We start from the raw sequence: 19578 nt of genomic DNA, 5'->3' as shown, positions 1-19578 counted from the left end.
TTGTAGGCCTCCTGACAGAGCTGGTGTAACTGAGTCAGGTTTGTAGGCCTCCTGACAGAGCTGGTGTAACTGAGTCAGGTTTGTAGGCCTCCTGACAGAGCTGGTGTAACTGAGTCAGGTTTGTAGGCCTCCTGACAGAGCTGGTGTAACTGAGTCAGGTTTGTAGGCCTCCTGACAGAGCTGGTGTAACTGAGTCAGGTTTGTAGGCCTCCTGACAGAGCTGGTGTAACTGAGTCAGGTTTGTAGGCCTCCTGACAGAGCTGGTGTAACTGAGTCAGGTTTGTAGGCCTCCTGACAGAGCTGGTGTAACTGAGTCAGGTTTGTAGGCCTCCTGACAGAGCTGGTGTAACTGAGTCAGGTTTGTAGGCCTCCTTGCTCGCAGACGCTTTTTCAGTTCTGCCTACACATTTTCTACAGGATTGAGGTCAGGGCTTTGTGATGGCCACTCCGATACCTTGACTTTGTTGCCATTTTGCCACAACTTTGTAAGTATGCTTGGGGTCATTGCAGGCCTCCAGAACAGGAAGCCAGTTCATAGTAGCAGGACTGGCAGCAGGATGAGTGAGCAGACTCAGTCCTGACCCAATCAGGTAGGTGTGATTTGTTCCTAGCCTTGTCTAATTGGCCGTCTCAGCTGATGTCAGCCTGAAGTCAGGGCATTTGGGTTTCCTCTGAACAGGCTCAGCTGGCCCACCAGTCAGACTGAGAAACAACAGGCTCAGCTAGACGCCCACCAGTCAGACTGAGAAACAACAGGCTCAGCTTCACGCCCACCAGTCAGACTGAGAAACAACCAGGCTTGAAACAACAGGCCCACCACCAGTCAGACTGAGAAACAACAGGCTCAGGTGTCAGACTGAGAAACAACAGGCTCAGCGTCACATCCACCAGTCAGACTGAGAAACAACAGGCTTAGCGTCACATCCACCAGTCAGACTGAGAAACAACAGGCTCAGCGTACACCCACTAGTCAGACTGAGAAACAACAGGCTCAGCTTCACGCCCACCAGTCAGACTGAGAAACAACAGGCTCAGCTGTCAGACTGAGAAACAACAGGCTCAGCTTCACGCCCACCAGTCAGACTGAGAAACAACAGGCTCAGCTTCACACCCACCAGTCAGACTGAGAAACAACAGGCTCAGGTGAGAAACAGCCCACCAGTCAGACTGAGAAACAACAGGCTCAGCTTCACATCCACCAGTCAGACTGAGAAACAACAGGCTTAGCGTCACATCCACCAGTCAGACTGAGAAACAACAGGCTCAGCTTCACACCCACTAGTCAGACTGAGAAACAACAGGCTCAGCTTCACGCCCACCAGTCAGACTGAGAAACAACAGGCTCAGCTTCACAACCACCAGTCAGACTGAGAAACAACAGGCTCAGCGTCACATCCACCAGTCAGACTGAGAAACAACAGGCTCAGCGTCACAACCACCAGTCAGACTGAGAAACAACAGGCTCAGCTTCACGCCCACCAGTCAGACTGAGAAACAACAGGCTCAGCTTCACACCCACCAGTCAGACTGAGAAACAACAGGCTTTCACAACCCACCAGTCAGACTGAGAAACAACAGGCTTCACATCCACCAGTCAGACTGAGAAACAACAGGCTCAGCGACAACCACCAGTCAGACTGAGAAACAACAGGCTCAGCTTCACGCCACCAGTCAGACTGAGAAACAACAGGCTCAGCTTCACACCCACCAGTCAGACTGAGAAACAACAGGCTCAGCGTACAGCCACCAGTCAGACTGAGAAACAACAGGCTCAGCCAGCCCACCAGTCAGACTGAGAAACAACAGGCTCAGGCAGCCCACCAGTCAGATGAGAAACAACAGGCTCAGCACGCCCACCAGTCAGACTGAGAAACAACAGGCTCAGCTTCAAACCAGTCAGACTGAGAAACAACAGGCTCAGGTGTCAGACTGAGAAACAACAGGCTCAGCGTCACACCCACCAGTCAGACTGAGAAACAACAGGCTCAGCTGATGCGTCAGACTGAGAAACAACAGGCATCAGCTTCACACCCACCAGTCAGACTGAGAAACAGGCTCAGCTTCACGCCCACCAGTCAGACTGAGAAACAACAGGCTCAGCTTCACACCCACCAGTCAGACTGAGAAACAACAGGCTCAGCTTCACGCCCACCAGTCAGACTGAGAAACAACAGGCTCAGCTTCACGCCCACCAGTCAGACTGAGAAACAACAGGCTCAGCGTCACAACCACCAGTCAGACTGAGAAACAACAGGCTCAGCGTCACATCCACCAGTCAGACTGAGAAACAACAGGCTCAGCGTCACACCCACCAGTCAGACTGAGAAACAACAGGCTCAGCGTCACATCCACCAGTCAGACTGAGAAACAACAGGCTCAGCGTCACATCCACCAGTCAGACTGAGAAACAACAGGCTCAGCTTCACACCCACCAGTCAGACTGAGAAACAACAGGCTCAGCTTCACACCCACCAGTCAGACTGAGAAACAACAGGCTCAGCTTCACACCCACCAGTCAGACTGAGAAACAACAGGCTCAGCGTCACACCCACCAGTCAGACTGAGAAACAACAGGCTCAGCTTCACACCCACCAGTCAGACTGAGAAACAACAGGCTCAGCTTCACGCCCACCAGTCAGACTGAGAAACAACAGGCTCAGCGTCACAACCACCAGTCAGACTGAGAAACAACAGGCTCAGCGTCACACCCACCAGTCAGACTGAGAAACAACAGGCTCAGCGTCACACCCACCAGTCAGACTGAGAAACAACAGGCTCAGCGTCACACCCACCAGTCAGACTGAGAAACAACAGGCTCAGCGTCACATCCACCAGTCAGACTGAGAAACAACAGGCTCAGCGTCACACCCACCAGTCAGACTGAGAAACAACAGGCTCAGCTTCACAACCACCAGTCAGACTGAGAAACAACAGGCTCAGCTTCACAACCACCAGTCAGACTGAGAAACAACAGGCTCAGCTTCACGCCCACCAGTCAGACTGAGAAACAACAGGCTCAGCGTCACACCCACCAGTCAGACTGAGAAACAACAGGCTCAGCTTCACAACCACCAGTCAGACTGAGAAACAACAGGCTCAGCTTCACGCCCACCAGTCAGACTGAGAAACAACAGGCTCAGCGTCACACCCACCAGTCAGACTGAGAAACAACAGGCTCAGCGTCACAACCACCAGTCAGACTGAGAAACAACAGGCTCAGCTTCACGCCCACCAGTCAGACTGAGAAACAACAGGCTCAGCGTCACACCCACTAGTCAGACTGAGAAACAACAGGCTCAGCTTCACATCCACCAGTCAGACTGAGAAACAACAGGCTCAGCTTCACGCCCACCAGTCAGACTGAGAAACAACAGGCTCAGCTTCACGCCCACCAGTCAGACTGAGAAACAACAGGCTCAGCTTCACGCCCACCAGTCAGACTGAGAAACAACAGGCTCAGCTTCACGCCCACCAGTCAGACTGAGAAACAACAGGCTCAGCGTCACACCAACCAGTCAGACTGAGAAACAACAGGCTCAGCTTCACGCCCACCAGTCAGACTGAGAAACAACAGGCTCAGCTTCACACCCACCAGTCAGACTGAGAAACAACAGGCTCAGCTTCACGCCCACCAGTGTTTAGAATAGTGAGCTTCAATATGGAACCATTTCAGGCTCAGTATCACTGCAGGTGGTTTGTAGTCAGTGATCAATATGGAACCATTTCCTGTCTAGTATCACTGCAGGTGGTTTGTAGTCAGTGATCAATATGGAACCATTTCCTGTCCAGTATCACTGCAGGTGGTTTGTAGTCAGTGATCAATATGGAACCATTTCCTGTCTAGTATCACTGCAGGTGGTTTGTAGTCAGTGATCAATATGGAACCATTTCCTGTCCAGTATCACTGCAGGTGGTTTGTAGTCAGTGATAAATATGGAACCATTTCCTGTCCAGTATCACTGCAGGTGGTTTGTAGTCAGTGATAAATATGGAACCATTTCCTGTCCAGTATCACTGCAGGTGGTTTGTCTTCAGTAATAAATATGGAACCATTTCCTGTCCAGTATCACTGCAGGTGGTTTGTAGTCAGTGATAAATATGGAACCATTTCCTGTCCAGTATCACTGCAGGTGGTTTGTAGTCAGTGATAAATATGGAACCATTTCCTGTCTAGTATCACTGCAGGTGGTTTGTAGTCAGTGATCAATATGGAACCATTTCCTGTCTAGTATCACTGCAGGTGGTTTGTAGTCAGTGATAAATATGGAACCATTTCCTGTCCAGTATCACTGCAGGTGGTTTGTAGTCAGTGATCAATATGGAACCATTTCCTGTCTAGTATCACTGCAGGTGGTTTGTAGTCAGTGATAAATATGGAACCATTTCCTGTCCAGTATCACTGCAGGTGGTTTTTGTAGTCAGTGATCAATATGGAACCATTTCCTGTCTAGTATCACTGCAGGTGGTTTGTAGTCAGTGATAAATATGGAACCATTTCCTGTCTAGTATCACTGCAGGTGGTTTGTAGTCAGTGATACACAAGGCCAATAGAACATAGAGTAAGGAGACCTCTACTCTCTCTATCCCAACATAACACACGTGTTTAACTGAACAGTCATGCAAGATGCACTGGGAAGAGTTCATGTGTCTTGTCCCTGGATAAGAACTCAAATGTAAACGTGTCTCTGTGTCCTCAGGTTAAATATATATAACTGTGTCCTCAGGTTAAATATATATAACTGTGTGTCCTCAGGTTAAATATATATAACTGTGTCCTCAGGTTAAATATATATAACTGTGTGTCCTCAGGTTAAATATATATAACTGTGTTCCCAGGTTAAATATATATAACTGTCCCCAGGTTAAATATATATAACTGTGTCCTCAGGTTAAATATATATAACTGTGTCCCCAGGTTAAATATATATAACTGTGTCCTCAGGTTAAATATATATAACTGTGTCCCCAGGTTAAATATATATAACTGTGTCCTCAGGTTAAATATATATAACTGTGTCCTCAGGTTAAATATATATAACTGTGTCCCCAGGTTAAATATATATAACTGTGTGTCCCCAGGTTAAATATATATAACTGTGTCCTCAGGTTAAATATATATAACTGTGTCCCCAGGTTAAATATATATAACTGTGTGTCCCCAGGTTAAATATATATAACTGTGTCCCCAGGTTAAATATATATAACTGTGTCCCCAGGTTAAATATATATAACTGTGTCCCCAGGTTAAATATATATAACTGTGTGTCCCCAGGTTAAATATATATAACTGTGTCCCCAGGTTAAATATATATAACTGTGTGTCCCCAGGTTAAATATATATAACTGTGTCCCCAGGTTAAATATATATAACTGTGTGTCCTCAGGTTAAATATATATAACTGTGTGTCCCCAGGTTAAATATATATAACTGTGTCCCCAGGTTAAATATATATAACTGTGTGTCCCCAGGTTAAATATATATAACTGTGTCCTCAGGTTAAATATATATAACTGTGTCCCCAGGTTAAATATATATAACTGTGTGTCCCCAGGTTAAATATATATAACTGTGTCCTCAGGTTAAATATATATAACTGTGTCCTCAGGTTAAATATATATAACTGTGTCCCCAGGTTAAATATATATAACTGTGTGTCCTCAGGTTAAATATATATAACTGTGTGTCCTCAGGTTAAATATATATAACTGTGTCCCCAGGTTAAATATATATAACTGTGTCCCCAGGTTAAATATATATAACTGTGTGTCCCCAGGTTAAATATATATAACTGTGTCCCCAGGTTAAATATATATAACTGTGTCCTCAGGTTAAATATATATAACTGTGTCCTCAGGTTAAATATATATAACATTTACATTACATTTAAGTCATTTAGCAGACGCTCTTATCCAGAGCGACTTACAAATTGGTGCATTCACCTTATGACATCCAGTGGAACAGCCACTTTACAATAGTGCATCTAAATCTTTTAAGGGGGGGGGGGGGTGAGAAGGATTACTTTATCCTATCCTAGGTATTCCTTAAAGAGGTGGGGTTTCAGGTGTCTCCGGAAGGTGGTGATTGACTCCGCTGTCCTGGCGTCGTGAGGGAGTTTGTTCCACCATTGGGGGCCAGAGCAGCGAACAGTTTTGACTGGGCTGAGCGGGAACTGTACTTCCTCAGTGGTAGGGAGGCGAGCAGGCCAGAGGTGGATGAACGCAGTGCCCTTGTTTGGGTGTAGGGCCTGATCAGAGCCTGGAGGTACTGAGGTGCCGTTCCCCTCACAGCTCCGTAGGCAAGCACCATGGTCTTGTAGCGGATGCGAGCTTCAACTGGAAGCCAGTGGAGAGAGGAGCGGAGGAGCGGGAAGGTTGACGTGCGGCGTTCTGGAGAGAACTTGGGAAGGTTGAACACCAGACGGGCTGCCTGGCGTTCCTGTGTGAGGCTGATAACTGAGTTGTAGGGGAACTTAAGGGCCACCGCCTTGATGTTAGTTGAGAACGACAGGGTGTTGTCCAGGATCACGCCAAGGTTCTTAGCGCTCTGGGAGGAGGACACGATGGAGTTGTCAACCGTGATGGCGAGATCATGGAACGGGCAGTCCTTCCCGGGAGGAAGAGCAGCTCCGTCTTGCCGAGGTTCAGCTTGAGGTGGTGATCCGTCATCCACACTGATATGTCTGCCAGACATGCAGAGATGCGATCGCCACCTGGTCATCAGAGGGGGAAAGGAGAAGATTAATTGTGTGTGTCGTCTGCATAGCAATGATAGGAGAGACCATGTGAGGTTATGACAGAGCCAAGTGACTTGGTGTATAGCGAGAATAGGAGAGGGCCTAGAACATATAGAACATAGAACATATAACTGTGTGTCCTCAGGTTCCGTGGTGTCCAGACGGGGACAGACAGCCGAGTGGCAGAGCTCCTGAACCAGGTGAAGCTGAAGAGCTTTGAGACAGAGCGCTCTCAGATGGTACAAGAGGAGACCGCCAGGAACCTGGAACAGTGTCAGATGGAGACAGAGAAACACCAGAAGAAGCTAGAGGTGGGGGTCCCAAATGGTGCCCTATTCCCTATATAGTGCACTACTTTAGACCAGGACCCTATAGAACCATATTCCCTATATAGTGCACTACCTTAGACCAGGGCCCTATAGAACCCTATTCCCTATATAGTGCACTACTTTAGACCAGGGCCCTATAGAGCCCTATTCCCTATATAGTGCACTACTTTAGACCAGGGCCCTATAGAACCCTATTCCCTATATATAGTGCACTACTTTAGACCAGGGCCCTATAGAACCCTATTCCCTATATATAGTGCACTACTTTAGACCAGGGCCCTATAGAACCCTATTCCCTATATATAGTGCACTACTTTAGACCAGGGCCCTATAGAACCCTATTCCCTATATAGTGCACTACTTTAGACCAGGGCCCTATAGAACCCTATTCCCTATATATAGTGCACTACTTTAGACCAGGACCCAGTGGAGGAACCAGAAAACCAGACTACTGGAATCCTAAGCATTTTGGTTGTTAGAATGTCCTAGTAGGGCAGCCCATTAGCTCTGGTCCAGGGTGTTACATACAGCCCATAGCTCCTGTCCAGGGTGTTACATACAGCCCGTAGCTCCTGTCCAGGGTGTTACATACAGCCCCTTAGCTCCTGTCCAGGGTGTTACATACAGCCCGTAGCTCCTGTCCAGGGTGTTACATACAGCCCCTTAGCTCCTGTCCAGGGTGTTACATACAGCCCTTAGCTCCTGTCCAGGGTGTTTACATACAGCCCGTAGCTCCTGTCCAGGGTGTTACATATAGCTCATTAGCTCTGGTCCAGGGTGTTACATACAGCCCCTTAGCTCTGGTCCAGGGTGTTACATACAGACCCTTAGCTCCTGTCCAGGGTGTTACATACAGCCCTTAGCTCCTGTCCAGGGTGTTACATACAGCCCTTAGCTCCTGTCCAGGCTGTTACATATAGCTCATTAGCTCTGGTCCAGGGTGTTACATACAGCCCTTAGCTCCGGTCCAGGGTGTTACATACAGCCCTTAGCTCCTGTCCAGGGTGTTACATACAGCCCTTAGCTCCTGTCCAGGGTGTTACATACAGCCCCTTAGCTCCTGTCCAGGGTGTTACATACAACCCTTAGCTCCTGTCCAGGGTGTTACATACAGCCCCTTAGCTCCTGTCCAGGGTGTTACATACAGCCCTTAGCTCTGGTCCAGGGTGTTACATACAGCCCTTAGCTCCGGTCCAGGGTGTTACATACAGCCCCTTAGCTCCTGTCCAGGGTGTTACATACAGCCCTTAGCTCCTGTCCAGGGTGTTACATACAGCCCCTTAGCTCCTGTCCAGGGTGTTACATACAGCCCTTAGCTCTGGTCCAGGGTGTTACATACAGCCCTTAGCTCCTGTCCAGGGTGTTACCAGGGTGTTACATACAGCCCTTAGCTCCTGTCCAGGGTGTTACATACAGCCCTTAGCTCCAGGGTGTTACCAGGGTGTTTACATACAGCCCCTTAGCTCCTGTCCAGGGTGTTACATACAGCCCTTTAGCTCCTGTCCAGGGTGTTACATACAGCCCTTAGCTCTGGTCCAGGGTGTTACATACAGCCCTTAGCTCCTGTCCAGGGTGTTACATACAGCCCTTAGCCCTGTCCAGGGTGTTACATACAGCCCCTTAGCTCTGGTGCAGGGTGTTACATACAGCCCTTAGCTCCTGTCCAGGGTGTTACATACAGCCCTTAGCTCCTGTCCAGGGTGTTACATACAGCCCTTAGCTCTGGTCCAGGGTGTTACATACAGCCCTTAGCTCCTGTCCAGGGTGTTACATACAGCCCTTAGCTCCTGTCCAGGGTGTTACATACAGCCCCTTAGCTCCTGTCCAGGGTGTTACATACAACCCTTAGCTCCTGTCCAGGGTGTTACATACAGCCCTTAGCCCCTGTCCAGGGTGTTACTCCCCTGCTCTGGTGCAGGGTGTTACATACAGCCCTTAGCTCCTGTCCAGGGTGTTACATACAGTCCCTTAGCTCCTGTCCAGGGTGTTACATACAGCCCTTAGCTCCTGTCCAGGGTGTTACATACAGCCCCTTAGCTCCTGTCCAGGGTGTTACATACAGCCCTTAGCTCCTGTCCAGGGTGTTACATACAGCCCCTTAGCTCCTGTCCAGGGTGTTACATACAGCCCTTAGCTCCTGTCCAGGGTGTTACATACAGCCCCTTAGCTCTGGTGCAGGGTGTTACATACAGCCCTTAGCTCCTGTCCAGGGTGTTACATACAGCCCTTAGCTCCTGTCCAGGGTGTTACATACAGCCCCTTAGCTCCTGTCCAGGGTGTTACATACAGCCCTTAGCTCCTGTCCAGGGTGTTACATACAGCCCTTAGCTCTGGTCCAGGGTGTTACATACAGCCCTTAGCTCCTGTCCAGGGTGTTACATTACATACAGCCCTTAGCTCCTGTCCAGGGTGTTACATACAGCCCCTTAGCTCCTGTCCAGGGTGTTACATACAGCCCCTTAGCTCCTGTCCAGGGTGTTACATACAGCCCTTAGCTCCTGTCCAGGGTGTTACATACAGCCCCTTAGCTCCTGTCCAGGGTGTTACATACAGCCCTTAGCTCCAGTCCAGGGTGTTACATACGGCTTGCTGAGCCCTGGCCCACAGCTAACTGCCCCTGGTCTTCCATCAGGTCATGACCAAGGAGTTGTACAGGCTTCAGGCGTCCTCAGAGAAGCAGATAACGGAACTCCAGGCCCAGAATGCTGAGCAGCAGGCCAGACTACAGACCTACGAGAAACTGGAGCAGGAGCTGGACGACGTCACCATGCAGGCTGCTGAAAGTAATGTTCTCACGACGTTAGAGTCATGTTGGCACGACGTTAGAGTCATGTTGGCACGACGTTAGAGTCATGTTGGCACGACGTTAGAGTCATGTTGGCACGACGTTAGGATAGTCATGTTGGCACAACGTTAGAGTCATGTTGGCACGACGTTAGAGTCATGTTCTCACGACGTTAGAGTCATGTTGGCACGACGTTAGAGTCATGTTGGCATGACGTTAGAGTCATGTTGGCACGACGTTAGGATAGTCATGTTGGCACGACGTTAGAGTCATGTTGGCACGACGTTAGAGTCATGTTGGCACGACGTTAGAGTCATGTTGGCACGACGTTAGGATAGTCATGTTGGCACGACGTTAGAGTCATGTTGGCACGACGTTAGAGTCATGTTGGCACGACGTTAGAGTCATGTTGGCACGACGTTAGAGTCATGTTGGCACGACATTAGAGTCATGTTGGCACGACGTTAGGATAGTTATGTTGGCACGACGTTAGAGTCATGTTGGCACGACGTTAGAGTCATGTTCTCACGACGTTAGAGTCATGTTGGCACGACGTTAGAGTCATGTTGGCACGACGTTAGAGTCATGTTGGCACGACGTTAGTCATGTTGGCGCGACGTTAGGATAGTCATGTTGGCACGACGTTAGAGTCATGTTGGCACGACGTTAGAGTCATGTTGGCACGACGTTAGAGTCATGTTGGCACAACATTAGTCATGTTGGCACGACGTTAGAGTCATGTTGGCACGACGTTAGAGTCATGTTGGCACGACGTTAGGATAGTCATGTTGGCACGACGTTAGAGTCATGTTGGCACGACGTTAGGATAGTCATGTTGGCACGACGTTAGAGTCATGTTGGCACGACGTTAGAGTCATGTTGGCACGACGTTAGAGTCATGTTGGCACGACGTTAGTCATGTTGGCACGACGTTAGAGTCATGTTGGCACGACGTTAGGATAGTCATGTTGGCACGACGTTAGAGTCATGTTGGCACGACGTTAGAGTCATGTTGGCACGACGTTAGAGTCATGTTGGCACGACGTTAGAGTCATGTTGGCACGACGTTAGATAGTCATGTTGGCACGACGTTAGGATAGTCATGTTGGCACGACGTTAGAGTCATGTTGGCACGACGTTAGAGTCATGTTGGCACGACGTTAGGATAGTCATGTTGGCACGACGTTAGAGTCATGTTGGCACGACGTTAGGATAGTCATGTTGGCACGACGTTAGGATAGTCATGTTGGCACGACGTTAGAGTCATGTTGGCACGACGTTAGAGTCATGTTGGCACGACGTTAGGATAGTCATGTTGGCACGACGTTAGAGTCATGTTGGCACGACGTTAGAGTCATGTTGGCACGACGTTAGAGTCATGTTGGCACGACGTTAGAGTCATGTTGGCACGATGTTAGGATAGTCATGTTGGCACGACGTTAGAGTCATGTTGGCACGACGTTAGAGTCATGTTGGCACGACGTTAGAGTCATGTTGGCACGACGTTAAGAGTCATGTTGGCACGACGTTAGAGTCATGTTGGCACGACGTTAGAGTCATGTTGGCACGACGTTAGAGTCATGTTGGCACGACGTTAGGATAGTCATGTTGGCACGACGTTAGGATAGTCATGTTGGCACGACGTTAGAGTCATGTTGGCACGACGTTAGAGTCATGTTGGCACAACGTTAGAGTCATGTTGGCACGACGTTAGGATAGTCATGTTGGAACGACGTTAGAGTCATGTTGGCACGACGTTAGGATAGTCATGTTGGCACGACGTTAGAGTCATGTTGGCACGACGTTAGAGTCATGTTGGCACGACGTTAGAGTCATGTTGGCACGACGTTAGGATAGTCATGTTGGCACGACGTTAGGATAGCCATGTTGGCACGACGTTAGAGTCATGTTGGCACGACGTTAGGATAGTCATGTTGGCACGACGTTAGAGTCATGTTGGCACGACGTTAGAGTCATGTTGGCACGACGTTAGGATAGTCATGTTGGAACGACGTTAGAGTCATGTTGGCACGACGTTAGGATAGTCATGTTGGCACGACGTTAGAGTCATGTTGGCACGACGTTAGAGTCATGTTGGCACGACGTTAGGATAGTCATGTTGGCACGACGTTAGAGTCATGTTGGCACGACGTTAGAGTCATGTTGGCACGACGTTAGGATAGTCATGTTGGCACGGGTTCGTTAGAGTCATGTTGGCACGACGTTAGAGTCATGTTAGACGTTAGAGTCATGTTGGCACGACGTTAGGATAGTCATGTTGGCACGACGTTAGAGTCATGTTGGCACGACGTTAGGATAGTCATGTTGGCACGACGTTAGGATAGTCATGTTGGCACGACGTTAGGATAGTCATGTTGGCACGACGTTAGAGTCATGTTGGCACGACGTTAGAGTCATGTTGGCACGACGTTAAAGTCATGTTGGCACGACGTTAGAGTCATGTTGGCACGACGTTAGGATAGTCATGTTGGCACGACGTTAGAGTCATGTTGGCACGACGTTAGAGTCATGTTGGCACGACGTTAGAGTCATGTTGGCACGACGTTAGGATAATACTAGTAGCAGTGATTGACACTACTAGTTATCTGACTATAAAATATGCTGCACAACCAGCAGAGTGATACACACACACACACACACACACATATACACACACACACACACACACACACACACATACACACACATACACACACACACACACACACACATACACACACACACACACACACACACAGCTCTGATGCAATATGTTCCGTTATGAAATGTAACCATTCTTTCCGTTGGTCGTTGTCTCTCTGGTCAGTTGATAATGAGGAGGAAGCAGAGAGAGTTCTGTTCTCCTACAGTTACGGTGCCAACGTTCCCACAACCGCCAAGAGACGACTCAGGCAGAGGTGAGATCTGATCTGACGGGGTCCCTAACGGCCTCTTATTCACTATGGGTCCCTAACGGCCTCTTATTCACTATGGGTCCCTAACGGCCTCTTATTCACTATGGGTCCCTAACGGCCTCTTATTCACTATGGGTCCCTGGCCTCTTATTCACTATGGGTCCCTAACGGCCTCTTATTCACTATGGGTCCCTAATTCACTAAGTCCCTAACGGCCTCTTATTCACTATGGGTCCCTAACGGCCTCTTATTCACTATGGGTCCCTAACGGCCTCTTATTCACTATGGGTCCCTAACGGCCTCTTATTCACTATGGGTCCCTAACGGCCTCTTATTCACTATGGGTCCCTAACGGCCTCTTATTCACTATGGGTCCCTAACCATTCTTATTCACTATGGGTCCCTAACGGTCTTATTCACTATGGGTCCCTAACGGCCTCTTATTCACTATGGGTCCCTAACGGCCTCTTATTCACTATGGGTCCCTAACGGCCTCTTATTCACTATGGGCCCCTAACGGCCTCTTATTCACTATGGGCCCTGGTCTAAAGTAGTGTACTATATAGGGTTCTATAGGGCCCTGGTCTAAAGTAGTGCACTATATAGGGTTCTATAGGGCCCTGGTCTAAAGTAGTGCACTATATAGGGTTCTATAGGGCCCTGGTCTAAAGTAGTGCACTATATAGGGTTCTATAGGGCCCTGGTCTAAAGTAGTGCACTATATAGGGTTCTATAGGGTTCTGGTCTAAAGTAGTGCACTATATAGGGTTCTATAGGGCCCTGGTCTAAAGTAGTGCACTATATAGGGAATAGGGTGATATAGGGCCCTGGTCTAAAGTAGTGCACTATATATAGAGAATAGGGCTCTATAGGGCTCTGGTTAAAGTAGTGCACTATATAGGGAATAGGGTGATATAGGGCCCTGGTCTAAAGTAGTGCACTATATATAGAGAATAGGGCTCTATAGGGCTCTGGTCTAAAGTAGTGCACTATATATAGAGAATAGGGCTCTGGTCTAAAGTAGTGCACTATATATAGGGAATAGGGTGATATAGGGCCCTGGTCTAAAGTAGTGCACTATATATAGGGAATAGGGTGATATAGGGCCCTGGTCTAAAGTAGTTGGGATGAATAGGGCTCTATAGGGCTCTGGTCTAAAGTAGTGCACTATATATAGAGAATAGGGCCCTGGTCTAAAGCAGTGCACTATATATAGGGAATAGGGCCCTGGTCTAAAGCAGTGCACTATATATAGGGAATAGGGCCCTGGTCTAAAGTAGTGCACTATATATAGAGAATAGGGTTCTATAGGGCCCTGGTCTAAAGTAGTGCACTATATATAGGGAATAGGGCCCTGGTCTAAAGTAGTGCACTATATAGGGGATAGGGTGCAATTTGGGATGAATAATTATTTGTTGGTTTTCTGTTAGAGTTTATTTAATGTGTGTTGCAGTGTCCATCTGGCCCGTAGACTGTTGCAGCTGGAGAAACAGAACACACTGCTGAGGAGAGATCTGGACAGATCTCTGAGGAGGTAACACACAGGACAGATCTCTGAGGAGGTAACACACAGGACAGATCTCTGAGGAGGTAACACACAGGACAGATCTCTGAGGAGGTAACACACAGGACAGATCTCTGAGGAGGTAACACACAGGACAGATCTCTGAGGAGGTAACACACAGGACAGATCTCTGAGGAGGTAACACACAGGACAGATCTCTGAGGAGGTAACACACAGGACAGATCTCTGAGGAGGTAACACACAGGACAGATCTCTGAGGAGGTAACACACAGGACAGATCTCTGAGGAGGTAACACACAGGACAGATCTCTGAGGAGGTAACAGGAGGAGGTAACACACAGGACAGATCTCTGAGGAGGTAACACACAGGACAGATCTCTGAGGAGGTAACACACAGGACAGATCTCTGAGGAGGTAACACACAGGACAGATCTCTGAGGAGGTAACACACAGGACAGATCTCTGAGGAGGTAACACACAGGACAGATCTCTGAGGAGGTAACACACAGGACAGATCTCTGAGGAGGTAACACACAGGACAGATCTCTGAGGAGGTAACACACAGGACAGATCTCTGAGGAGGTAACACACAGGACAGATCTGAGGACAGATCTCTGAGGAGGTAACACACAGGACAGATCTCTGAGGAGGTAACACAGGACAGATCTCTGAGGAGGTAACACACAGGACAGATCTCTGAGGAGGTAACACACACAGGACAGATCTCTGAGGAGGTAACACACAGGACAGATCTCTGAGGAGGTAACACACAGGACAGATCTCTGAGGAGGTAACACACAGGACAGATCTCTGAGGAGGTAACACACAGGACAGATCTCTGAGGAGGTATCACACACAGGACAGATCTCTGAGGAGGTAACACACAGATCTCTGACACAGGACAGATCTCTGAGGAGGTAACACACAGGACAGATCTCTGAGGAGGTAACACACAGGACAGATCTCTGGACAGATCTCTGAGGAGGTAACACACAGGACAGACCTCTGAGGAGGTAACACACAGGACAGATCTGAGGAGGTATCTGAGGAGAGGAGGTAACACACAGGACAGATCTCTGAGGAGGTAACACACAGGACAGATCTCTGAGGAGGTAACACACAGGACAGATCTCTGAGGAGGTAACACACAGGACAGATCTCTGAGGAGGTAACACACAGGACAGATCTCTGAGGAGGTAACACACAGGACAGATCTCTGAGGAGGTAACACAGGACAGGACAGATCTCTGAGGAGGTAACACACAGGACAGATCTCTGAGGAGGTAACACACAGGACAGATCTCTGAGGAGGTATCACACAGGACAGATCTCTGAGGAGGTAACACACAGGACAGATCTCTGAGGAGGTAACACACAGGACAGATCTCTGAGGAGGTAACACACAGGACAGATCTCTGAGGAGGTAACACACAGGACAGATCTCTGAGGAGGTAACACACAGGGACAGATCTCTGAGGAGGTATCACACACAGGACAGATCTCTGAGGAGGTAACACACAGGACAGATTCTGAGGAGGTAACACACAGGACAGATCTCTGAGGAGGTAACACACAGGACAGATCTCTGAGGAGGTAACACACAGGACAGATCTCTGAGGAGGTAACACACAGGACAGATCTCTGAGGAGGTAACAGATCTCTGAGGACAGATCTCTGAGGAGGTAACACACAAGACAGATCTCTGAGGAGGTAACACACAGGACAGATCTGAGGACTGAGGAGGTAACACACAGGACAGATCTCTGAGGAGGTAACACACAGGACAGATCTCTGAGGAGGTAACACACAGGACAGATCTCTGAGGAGGTAACACACAGGACAGATCTCTGAGGAGGTAACACACAGGACAGATCTCTGAGGAGGTAACACACAGGACAGATCTCTGAGGAGGTAACACAGGACAGATCTCTGAGGAGGTAACACACAGGACAGATCTCTGAGGAGGTATCACACAGATGTCTGAGGACAGATCTCTGAGGAGGTAACACACAGGACAGATCTCTGAGGAGGTAACACACAGGACAGATCTCTGAGGAGGTAACACACAGGACAGATCTCTGAGGAGGTAACACACAGGACAGATCTCTGAGGAGGTAACACACAGGACAGATCTCTGAGGAGGTAACACACAGGACAGATCTCCGAGGAGGTAACACACAGGACAGATCTCTGAGGAGGTAACACAGACAGATTCTGACAGATCTCTGAGGAGGTAACACAGGACAGATCTCTGAGGAGGTAACACACAGGACAGATCTCTGAGGAGGTAACACAGGACAGATCTCTGAGGAGGTAACACACAGGACAGATCTCTGAGGAGGTAACACACAGGACAGATCTCTGAGGAGGTAACACACAGGACAGATCTCTGAGGAGGTAACACACAGGACAGATCTCTGAGGAGGTATCACACACAGGAGGACAGATCTCTGAGGAGGGACAGATCTCTGAGGAGGGGGATTGCACACAGGACAGATCTGAGGAGGTAACACACAGGACAGATCTCTGAGGAGGTAACACACAGGACAGATCTCTGAGGAGGTAACACACAGGACAGATCTCTGAGGAGGTAACACACAGGACAGATCTCTGAGGAGGTAACACACAGGACAGATCTCTGAGGAGGTAACACACAGGACAGATCTCTGAGGAGGTATCACACACAGGACAGATCTCTGAGGAGGTAACACACAGGACAGATCTCTGAGGAGGTAACACACAGGACAGATCTCTGAGGAGGTAACACACAGGACAGATCTCTGAGGAGGTAACACACAGGACAGATCTCTGAGGAGGACAGATAGGAGGTACACAGGACAGATCTCTGAGGAGGTAACACACAGGACAGATCTCTGAGGAGGTAACACACAGGACAGATCTCTGAGGAGGTAACACACAGGACAGATCTCTGAGGAGGAGGAGGTAAACACACAGGACAGATCTCTGAGGAGGTAACACACAGGACAGATCTCTGAGGAGGTAACACACAGGACAGATCTCTGAGGAGGTAACACACAGGACAGATCTCTGAGGAGGCAACACAGGACAGATTCTGAGGAGGTAACACACAGGACAGATCTCTGAGGAGGTAAGACACAGGACAGATCTCTGAGGAGGTATCACACACAGGACAGATTGAGGAGGTAACACACAGGAGGACAGATCTCTGAGGAGGTAACACACAGGACAGATCTCTGAGGAGGTAACACAGGAGGCAACACACAGGACAGATCTCTGAGGAGGTAACACAGGACAGATTCTGAGGACAGATCTCTGAGGAGGTAACACACAGGACAGATCTCTTGAGGAGGTAATGACAGATCTCTGAGGAGGTAACACACAGACAGATCTCTGAGGAGGTAACACACAGGACAGATCTCTGAGGAGGTAACATGACAGATCTCTGAGAGGTATAAATACACAGGACAGATCTCTGAGGAGGTAAACACACAGGACAGATCTCTGAGGAGGTAACACACAGGACAGATCTCTGAGGAGGTAACACACAGGACAGACTCTCTGAGGAGGAGGAGGTAAATACACAGACAGATCTCTGAGGAGGTATCACACAGGACAGATCTCTGAGGAGGTATACACACAGGACAGATCTCTGAGGAGGTAACACACAGGACAGATCTATGAGGAGGTAACACATGAGGACAGATCTCTGAGGACAGACCCTGAGGAGGTAACACACAGGACAGATCTCTGAGGAGTAACACACAGGACAGATCTCTGGAGGAGGTAACACACAGGACAGATCTCTGAGGGAGGTATAACACACACAGGACAGATTGAGGACAGATCTCTGAGGAGGTAACACACAGGACAGATCTCTGAGGAGGTAACACAGGACAGATCTCTGAGGAGGTAACACAGGACAGATCTCTGGAGGAGGTAACACACAGGACAGATCTCTGAGGAGGTAACACAGGACAGATCTCTGACAGATCTCTGAGGAGGTAACACACAGGACAGATCTCTGAGGAGTGTATCACACACAGGACAGATCTCTGAGGAGGTAAAACACAGATCTCTGACAGAAATATACAGGACAGATCTGAGGAGGTAACACACAGACAGATCTCTGAGGAGGTAACACACAGGACAGATCTCTGAGGAGGTAACACAGGACAGATCTCTGAGGAGGTAACACACAGGACAGATCTCTGAGGAGGTAACACAGATCTCTGAGGACATGACAGATCTCTGAGGAGGTAACACAGGACAGATCTCTGAGGAGGTAACACACAGGACAGATCTCTGAGGAGGTAACACACAGGACAGATCTCTGAGGAGGTAACACACAGGACAGATCTCTGAGGAGGTAAGACACAGGACAGATCTCCGAGGAGGTAACACAGACAGATCTCTGAGGAGGTAATACAGATCTCTGAGGAGGTAACACACAGGACAGATGTCTGAGGAGGTAACACACAGGACAGATCTCTGAGGAGGTATCACACACAGGACAGATCTCTGAGGAGGTAACACACAGGACAGATCTCTGAGGACAGATCTCTGAGGAGGTAACACAGGACAGATCTCTGAGGAGGTAACACACAGGACAGATCTCTGAGGAGGTAAATACACAGGACAGATCTCTGAGGAGGTATCACACAGGACAGATCTCTGAGGAGGTAAAGACACAGGACAGATCTCTGAGAGGTAACACACAGGACAGATCTCTGAGGAGGTAACACACAGGACAGATCTCTGAGGAGGTAACACACAGGACAGATCTCTGAGGAGGTAACACACAGGAGGACAGATCTCTGAGGAGGTAAATACTACAGGACAGATCTCTGAGGAGGTAAATACAGGACAGATCAGGACAGATCTCTGAGGAGGTAACACACAGGACAGATCTCTGAGGAGGTAACACAGGACAGATCTCTGAGGAGGTAACACAGGACAGATCTCTGAGGAGGTAACACACAGGACAGATCTCTGAGGAGGTAACACACAGGACAGATCTCTGAGGAGGTAACACACAGGACAGATCTCTGAGGAGGTAACACACAGGACAGATCTCTGAGGAGGTAACACACAGGACAGATCTCTGAGGAGGTAACACACAGGACAGATCTCTGAGGAGGTAACACACAGATCTCTGAGGAGGTAACATACAGGACAGATCTCTGAGGAGGTAACACACAGGACAGATCTCTGAGGAGGTAACACACAGGACAGATCTCTGAGGAGGTAACACACAGGACAGATCTCTGAGGAGGTAACACACAGGACAGATCTCTGAGGGAGGTAACAC

The 19578-nt window shown here is 48.8% G+C and overlaps 1 protein-coding gene across 1 annotated transcript; it reads left to right on the top strand.

The window, feature by feature from the left end:
• Window positions 1–6751: 6751 nt before the first annotated feature.
• LOC135566959 (progesterone-induced-blocking factor 1-like) lies at window positions 6752–14297 on the top strand (the record flags this gene model as incomplete). The annotated part of the gene is made up of 4 exons (XM_065014507.1): window positions 6752–7045; window positions 9696–9846; window positions 12676–12766; window positions 14217–14297. Coding segments are annotated over exons 1-4 (398 nt in total), but the record flags the coding sequence as incomplete, so codon positions are not given.
• Between the last annotated feature and the right edge of the window lie 5281 nt (window positions 14298–19578).

The sequence above is a fragment of the Oncorhynchus nerka genome, unplaced genomic scaffold, assembly GCF_034236695.1.
Source record: "Oncorhynchus nerka isolate Pitt River unplaced genomic scaffold, Oner_Uvic_2.0 unplaced_scaffold_2858, whole genome shotgun sequence".
NCBI lineage: Eukaryota > Metazoa > Chordata > Actinopteri > Salmoniformes > Salmonidae > Oncorhynchus > Oncorhynchus nerka.
Note: the sequence above shows the minus strand (reverse complement) of the source record. Positions and strands in the feature narration are given on the sequence as shown.